Here is a 7705-nt window from a genome sequence, read left to right on the forward strand (position 1 = left end):
TGTAAACATCCATGTATTTGTAATCAATACGATGATGAATGAAATACAGAGTTCACATAATTATTTCTGTGTTTGTCATTGTATTTTGTTTTCAAAACACATTGCACATGTGCATGTGAGTTTTCGAATGAATCACACATTCCAGGATCATATTAGTTATAGCATAGAATATAAACTCTTAATATGAACATACAAATATAATAAAAAAAATATCATTGCCTCTAGTGCATATTTTCAACACCCAAAGCTTCTAGGGCCTTTTATCATTCAGAAAAAATCGTCAAAAAGTTTCATCGTGTTTGGATTACCGTAGTTATGGATTTTCTGAAAAACCAAAAGCGTGCAAAAACACCTGAACTGACACTGGGCACTAAATTAATATGTTAGTCCATAAAAATAATATAAAAGTCATATAAAACATAAAAAGTGATAATATAATAGCATTTAGCAATAAAAAATTATAGATAGGTTGGAGACGTATCATGTTTCCATGATAGCAATCTAGATATATTTTCTTATAGAAGTTTAAGTACATGCTTTCTACTACCTCTTATGAGCTTACAATGCCTATCTACTTTATCTCAACCCAAATCCTTTTAATTTTGACCAAGTTATGGAGAAGATACTACTCACAGTTTGTTAGTGGGTGAGCTAGTTACTGCATCTGTTTCAAAATAGAACCATCTAGAAAGCATATATTTAAACCTTAATAACTTTTAAATAACTCTATAAAAGGTTCTCATAAATGCGCTTCTAAATGCCTAGTTGGATATGCATCCAGTTGATTAACTTTTAAATAACCCTACAAAAGGTTCTCATAAATGCACTTCTAAATGCTTAGTTGGATAAGTATGCAATTAATATTTGCCTCTTACAACTATGTCTATTTAACCACCCCTATCTCGCTTGTTTTTCATCCACTCAATCACATCACCGATTCACCAAAGTCCCACATAACTATCTCAATATCTAAAATCCCATTAAGCAATCCAATAGCCATGAGGACATCGAGCTTCCTTCTCATCCTTGCTGCCGCATTCCTCTACGCCATCGCCTCACCCGCCACGGGCTGTGGGGAATGGATGGGCAACCAATTGCGGAACACAACAATAGAGAATGGATTGGAACCAATCAGAAACATCAACGACCAACGCATCCAGGTGCTCGGCAATTGGGCGGTGTTGGAGTTCGGAAAGTACACAAATTGTGTGCTCAAGTTCAACAAGGTGGTGAGTGGCAGACAACAACATGCATTTTTATTGTACTACGAACTCATCATCGATGCATCGGACGTCCGCGGGGTAGACGGCAAGTACAAGGCAAGGGTGCTCGTGCAGGAGGGGGTTCACAGACCCCATCTCCTCTCCTTTGCCAAGGTGAACTAGGCGGGTGGCAGTAACAACAATAGTTATAATTGTGATGTTGCAAATATGTTTGCTGGGTTTCTAATCGAATAATAAATATTCCTGTTGCATTGCCATGCATTTTGGAACATATCAAATTGCATTAAAAAAATCTGCAACTTGACTATGATAAGACCAGATGTTCTTTTTACAGGACAACATGATTAAGCTTTCCCATATAAATTTGCAGGTAGCATTTGCGTGCGACAATGAACACATCTGTTATCTTTTCTTTTTGAATGACCATGACAAAATACATTTTTGGCGTGCAGGAGCATATACTCCCTGAGCCAAAAGCAATACCTGTGAAAGATGATCTTATATTGTGGGATGGAGGGAGTATAACTTTAGCGCTATTAGTTGCAAAAAAGTAACAAGTCTGATTAGTTGTTGGATCGCCAGCATACTGGAATAACAAAAAGGTACCATTCGCAGATCAATACCGCATACTATATGTCATCACCCATGGCGCACCTAGGCCAAATCACCATCTACCAATGCAGAGATAACTTTATCCCAGGCTTTGTACCTAGCTAAATAGGAGATCACGTGGGGAGAGGAACGCCAATCTGAACAGACGGCGCGGAAGCGACCGTAGTCTAGCAGGTCGTCTAGGTCTCCGGTCAAGCACCCGCCATCCGACAAGGCGCACCAAATCTTCGTGTAGGGTTGCCTATGGAGGAGTGTGGTCGGAGCTAGTTGTGGCGAAGGGCTCTCGCGACTCGCCAACGACAGCATTGATTGTATCTGACGCAAATATTTTAGATCGATCTGGGTTTTTCTCTCTCTTTGATTTTGAGAAGGCTAGATCGATCTGGTTATTACACTTGCGTAAGGAACTTGCGTCCTCGGGGGATCAGTGAATCAAGTGGAATCAAGTCGGCCACGAGCCCACCACTCGAACTGTCCCTGGTCCCTGCGTAACCATTAATTTGGGGGGGGGGGGGGGGGGGGGGGGGGCATGGTCTGATTAAAATTTTGTCACACATCAATTTGTGTTTTCTAAAATGAAAAAAAAACACTCCTATGATAAGGTGTGGCTAGGTTTCAGTCGACTAAGACTTAATCAAGTGTCAGTCCAGTGACATGGTATATAAAAAAAGAAAAAAGAACAAAATAAGAAAGATTTTTTTGTATGAATCTCCATGCAAGATCAAAGGAATATAGTATTGACTGAGACATAATGGAGTCTCAATCGACCGAGACTCAGCAAAACCATCTGTGGTAAGTATGATTTTAAAAATTGGTATTTTTTTTCCAGATGAACAGGGACGCAACCTCCCCGGCTCCATTTCTCATTGAAAAACGAAACCAGCAATGATACAAGATCTCAGCCTAAGGCTGCCAAGAATTACAAAGAGATTAAAGACTGAAAAAGCAAAAGCTAGGATCTACATAGTGGTGCTCAAACAGACTAATTTCCACCAAACACAGCGAGGTGTGTTGCACGCAGGCAAGCAAAAGGATTACAGAGCAATAGTTCATCCCAAAAGACATGGGTGCAAGACCACCTAGAAGAGTCGGGCTTGTGAACAAAGGATATACACCTGCGTATATATAAGAAGAACCAGGGTATTAGAGTTCAAATTTAACTTGCTCCATGCATATTGCCACCCATGGTTCACCTAGCCTAGATATGCCTTGCATTATTGTTGGCAATGAAATGGTTATTATTGGAACTGGCTGAACTGGTTTTTCTACCACCTGTGTTCCTGCATGCATATATAGGAGGGCAATCATTAACACGCCAACTAAGTTGTCTGAACTACGACTCAAAAAAATTTGTGTGAACTAAATAAGTTTGGGCGGGTGCAAAAAGTAGCTCACCACTTAGAAACGCAACGACAGATATTGCACATATGGTCAATGAGGCTACAAGTACAGCACTCCATGCTACAACCATGTTCTTCACATCCCCCAACTCTTGATGACCAGGTATCGCTGCTGAGGTGGTATTGCAAAATATATTTAGCAAAGATGCGATCTCCAAACACAATGGTATCACCCGTGATGGCAGGCACCGCCGAGAAACTAAAACTCGGGTTCCTGTTAGTATCAATCAAAAGAGCATTTCCTCCGATGCTTTTTACTGGGACAAACTTTTCTTGGGCAAGATCCACTAATCTGTAAATGTGCATCGACTGTGTAGCTTCTATATTGCCAAGCACCAGGATCTCAGAGTCGCATTCAACCAGCTCTGGCATGGGGAACTTATCCGCCGGACATGTGGCAACCAACTTGGGTGACAACCAGGAAGACGAAGGTAAACCCGATGTCGTTGAATGCTCTTGCCAAGGTGGGTCGATCCGGAAAATATTTAGATCCGAGCTAGATCTCTGCTCCTGCAACATGTAAAGTTTTCCTTTGAATGATAATGGGCTCGCATGTGGGTGGAAGGGTAAGGCAGATATACTCCACCGCTTGTGCCTTGTGCTAGCAAGGAGTATGAACGGTGTATTCTGGAACGCGATCATGACCCAGACGACTCCATCCGGACTCGTGCTCACAGCCGCAAACGCATTGGCCGGTAACGAGATTGGTCGCAAGATTTCTGGGAGAGTTATGTCTACTGGGAGAGTTATGTTTTCCGGGAGTTCCACAACGTCCCCAGTGAAAGGGTGGAGGAGGCATACACTGTCGCCGTTTTGCCGCCCTGGCACGATGACGAACAGGCCCTCGGCTGGGCAGAGGACGAAGTGGTCTCTGAGAAGCGGAAGTCGAGGGCGGACGAAAGCTCCACTGGACAGGTTGAAGAAACGTTTTTTGCTGCGTTCCCGGGGATGGAGCCCGTGCCCTTCGGGCAGCATCATCCAGCGGCGCGGGTGGAACCGCGGATCGACTATTCCACGGCCGCGCGGGCAGACTGTGCTGGACCGCCAGTACCGGCAAACGGCACGGAAGCGGACGTAGTCGAGCAGGTCCCCGGCGAGCACCCGCCATCCGACAACGCGGACCAGATCCCCGTGCAGGGTCGTCCACGGCGAGACGTCGCCGGAGCTGGCGGTGGTAATGGCCGGTGGGCCATTGCGAAGCGAGGAGGAAGACATCGATCGATCTCGAACCCCGATCGATTTCGTAGTTTTCTGTTTTACCCTAGCGTAGCCTACGGGTACCAACGCTCGTACGAGTATCTTCAACAAATTAGCCTGCCTGGGCCTGGCCGGTTTGTTTTTTAACATAAGGCCTGGCCTCGGGATGGTTGAGTTGGGCTTTTGTTCCGATGTCTATTTGCTCACGGGTCTAGAAATATTGGATCCAAAATTCTCCTAAAAAATGTTACGCTAAAAAAAGTTAAGCTTTGTTTGCAAGGAAAGAGTTTTATTCCATAAGAATAGGGTTACAATCGAGAGGCAAAAGTTTGTCCATCAACCAGGCAAAGAACAAGGAGATCCGCAAGAAGAGGAACTCGATGGCGACTCCAGTAGAAAGGTTGAAAAAATGTTTCTTGCCGGCAGGGTGAAGGCCATGGCCCTCAGGCAGCATCATCCACCGCCTGGGATGAAACCATGGATCAGTGATGTCACGGCCGCGTGGAGAGGTCGTAGCTGAATGCTAGGCAGAGCAAACGGCGCCGAACCGGACGTAGTCGAGGAGGTCTCTTGAAACACCCTCCAGCCCACAAGGCGGGCCAAATCTGCAAGGACAGAAGCCCAAGGGGACTCGTCCTCTGGTCTACCGGCAGCGGAGGAAGCATTAGCATGAGGGCACTCGCAATTAGCCACCGCCGACATCGTTGTATTGATCGCAAAATCAATCTGGATGGACGTCGCCAACATGTCCTCTTTCAATGGATTCCTCCGTTTGAGACTCTGCCCTCAAGGAATTAGGTCCAGTGACTAGATGATAATCCTCATGTGTCCTCAAAAACGTTTTGTTTGTTATAAAAGAACATTATGGCCTATCCTTTGCTATAAAAAGGATTGAGCTACGTTGCTGCACCTTTGCTACTACTGTTACTTGTTGCTCGTTATGAATTATGTTGCTACAAAACTATCTATCACTGTTACCTACAGCATTTGCAGAGAATACATTGCTGAAAACCGCTTGTCATTTCCTTCTGCTACTCGTTGGGTTCGACACTCTTACTTATCAAAAGGACTACGATTGATCCCTATACTTGTGGGTCATCAGTTACTTTGTTGAAGCATTCTTGGCGACCTAGTTTATCAATGGGGGTACACTGATATAGATGCGAGTATATATGTGTGTCAGCGAGGAAGCACAAGCTAGATAAAGCGTTGTGTCCCTATAGTTTTCATCAAGCAATCGTGAATCACACCATTTCAACTTAATTTGTTCCGAGGCAAAAACACATAGAATAGAACTCTGTTTCCGGACAAAAACAGAGTAGAATTCATTCAGGTGTTGAAATGATCAGGTCGTCAAATACTGAAATCTTGCAACGGGGGGTCGCTGGATCGGGAATGGCATTGAGTAATCCACCAGGATCTATCCTCGACCATTCTACATGGATCCCTTTGCATACAACTATTTCATGATATACTCTGCTTTATTATTACGACCAATCCCAGTTTAGTTTTTCCTGCTACAATGCAGGTTCATTTAGCTAGCTAGCTTTGGCAGACCACTGGATTGATTACCAGGCTAGCTAGATGGCTCTTGATGTATGTACGTATTTGGAGTAGAAATTACTCCTCCGGCTCCTGCCTGCAAAAGGGAAATGCCTACATAGATCAGTCGGGATCGGGATATACAGAGATCTTCAGGTTAATACTAAGAGAATTAGTTAATTCATAGGAGCAGATTCATGTGTCATTCATTTCACGAACTGTTTCCAAGGAGCATTATAAAAAAACAGTTTCCAAGGTAATTAAGCATGTGTAGGCGATTAATCAAGGAGATCTTATCAATTTAGAGGCTCATAAACAATGGATTCGTGCGTGTGATGCATGCTTGTGCTTACTCATCAGGTTGGGTGTACTTGGCAATGGCGGCGGTGATCCTGTCCTTGTCCCTGGTGGCGAAGGACTCCACCAGGACCCCGGCCTTGTAGAAATGGAAGAGCGGCACCACCTTGATGCGCAGCCGGTCCGCCACCTCCGACTGCTCGTCGTACTCGTCAATCACCTGCAAGCATGCATAGCTTCTCTATCAGATGCAAATAGTTCTTTGACTAATCAAGAAGGGAACGCAGGTAGCCGGCGTAGGGACGGACGTTGTGCTTGAGGAAGATGACGGGGGAGCCGTGGTCGCCGGAGCCCTTGCAGAGCTTCATGAAGCCCTGCTCGATGTACTTGCAGCTGCCGCAGGACGGCCGGAAGAAGTCCACCACCACCAGCGCGCCCGTCGCCCTCGACCGCTCCAGGAACCGGCTGAACTCCTCGTCCGTCTTGAACTCCGTCACGCACTCCACCGGGCAGGACTCGTCCTCCTCCTCCTCCTCCCCCACGGGGGGAAGCCCCGGCAGCGACCCGTTGGTGCTCCCCGCGCCCTCCTCCTTGCTCTCCGACGACGACGATACGGAGACGCGGATCCGGCGGCGGCGGATACGGAGCGGGGCTGTTGGGAAGGGGAGGGTGGTGGTGGCGGTGGCGCGGGGCGGAAGGCAGCGGCCGGAGGTGGTGGTGGTGGGGAGGGGGAGGAAGGAGCCGATCATGGCTGCATTCTCGTGGATTTGTGGTGGCTGCTGTCTTGAGGTGGTGTTGTGGATATTGCGTGGGATTCTTTTTCCTTCTTTTGTTTTTACGAAAAAGTCTTAGGAGAGAAGGTAGAAGAAGATCTACGTTTGTGGCTGGGATTGATTTGGTCCTTGATATTTTCCCCTTTTTTTTGCATGGATATTTTTGCCTTGTACTGTACTCCTCCATCCGGAATTATTGGTCGTAGACGTATTTTTAGTTTTAAATACATCCATTTCTATCTATTTTGCGACAAGTAATTTTGGATGGGGAAGTACTAGTTTAAAAAAAACGTTTTAAAGAATCAAGTCTAAAATTCAATTCTGGTACTAAGCGGTATCACACTTCACATCAACAATTTAAATGCCATGCAAAAATCACACACAATTAAATGGCGGGCTCGCTGTTTACGGCTCATGGCTTGCGCTTGGGAGGAAAAACCCTATGTGATGCTCTCTCTCTCTCTCTCTGTCAAGTATTACTGATTCGCACAGGTATGGTCGACATATTGAGCAATTGGGCTGATCCATTTTAGCGGTGTGCATAGCTTCGTTCTGGTTTTTATCGGTTTGGGAATCTTTTAGAAGGTTCCTGAGCCATTTTTAGCTAGTTTTTTCTTTTTCTTTTGGTTTTTCCCTTTTTCGTTTATTTTTACTTTTTTTT

The 7705-nt window shown here is 45.3% G+C and overlaps 3 protein-coding genes across 3 annotated transcripts; 1 reads left to right on the top strand and 2 right to left on the bottom strand.

Moving 5' to 3' along the window:
* The first annotated feature begins 935 nt into the window (after positions 1 to 935).
* Positions 936 to 1529, top strand: LOC147987898 (cysteine proteinase inhibitor 8-like). The gene has a single exon (XM_087540471.1). It carries the CDS (start codon positions 999 to 1001, stop codon positions 1383 to 1385), a length of 387 nt encoding a protein of 128 aa, XP_087396597.1. The 5' UTR covers positions 936 to 998; the 3' UTR covers positions 1386 to 1529.
* A 1504-nt stretch (positions 1530 to 3033) lies between these two features.
* On the bottom strand, positions 3034 to 5585 carry LOC147987899 (uncharacterized). Its single transcript, XM_087545499.1, has 2 exons — positions 3231 to 5585; positions 3034 to 3115 (listed from the first exon to the last, which is right to left on the bottom strand). Exons 1-2 carry the CDS (start codon positions 4580 to 4582, stop codon positions 3034 to 3036), a joined length of 1434 nt encoding a protein of 477 aa, XP_087401625.1. The 5' UTR covers positions 4583 to 5585.
* A 153-nt stretch (positions 5586 to 5738) lies between these two features.
* LOC147987900 (Thioredoxin superfamily protein) lies at positions 5739 to 7062 on the bottom strand. The gene is made up of 3 exons (XM_087545500.1): positions 6580 to 7062; positions 6328 to 6491; positions 5739 to 6071 (listed from the first exon to the last, which is right to left on the bottom strand). Exons 1-3 carry the CDS (start codon positions 7018 to 7020, stop codon positions 6053 to 6055), a joined length of 624 nt encoding a protein of 207 aa, XP_087401626.1. The 5' UTR covers positions 7021 to 7062; the 3' UTR covers positions 5739 to 6052.
* Between the last annotated feature and the right edge of the window lie 643 nt (positions 7063 to 7705).

Source organism: Triticum urartu, chromosome 2A, assembly GCF_056163025.1.
Source record: "Triticum urartu cultivar PI428250 chromosome 2A, HENAU_Tu73, whole genome shotgun sequence".
In the NCBI taxonomy this organism is placed as follows: domain Eukaryota; kingdom Viridiplantae; phylum Streptophyta; class Magnoliopsida; order Poales; family Poaceae; genus Triticum; species Triticum urartu.

Excerpts from the sequence above, each read along its gene's own strand:
- LOC147987900 (XM_087545500.1), bottom strand. The coding sequence starts at position 7,020 with ATGATCGGCTCCTTCCTCCCCCTCCCCACCACCACCACCTCCGGCCGC. Across the intron at positions 6,492-6,579 it reads TCATCTTCCTCAAGCACAAC|GTGATTGACGAGTACGACGA; the intron begins GTCCGTCCCTAC and ends GCATGCTTGCAG.
- LOC147987898 (XM_087540471.1), top strand. The coding sequence starts at position 999 with ATGAGGACATCGAGCTTCCTTCTCATCCTTGCTGCCGCATTCCTCTAC.
- LOC147987899 (XM_087545499.1), bottom strand. The coding sequence starts at position 4,582 with ATGTTAAAAAACAAACCGGCCAGGCCCAGGCAGGCTAATTTGTTGAAG. Across the intron at positions 3,116-3,230 it reads TGTCGTTGCGTTTCTAAGTG|GAACACAGGTGGTAGAAAAA; the intron begins GTGAGCTACTTT and ends ATATGCATGCAG.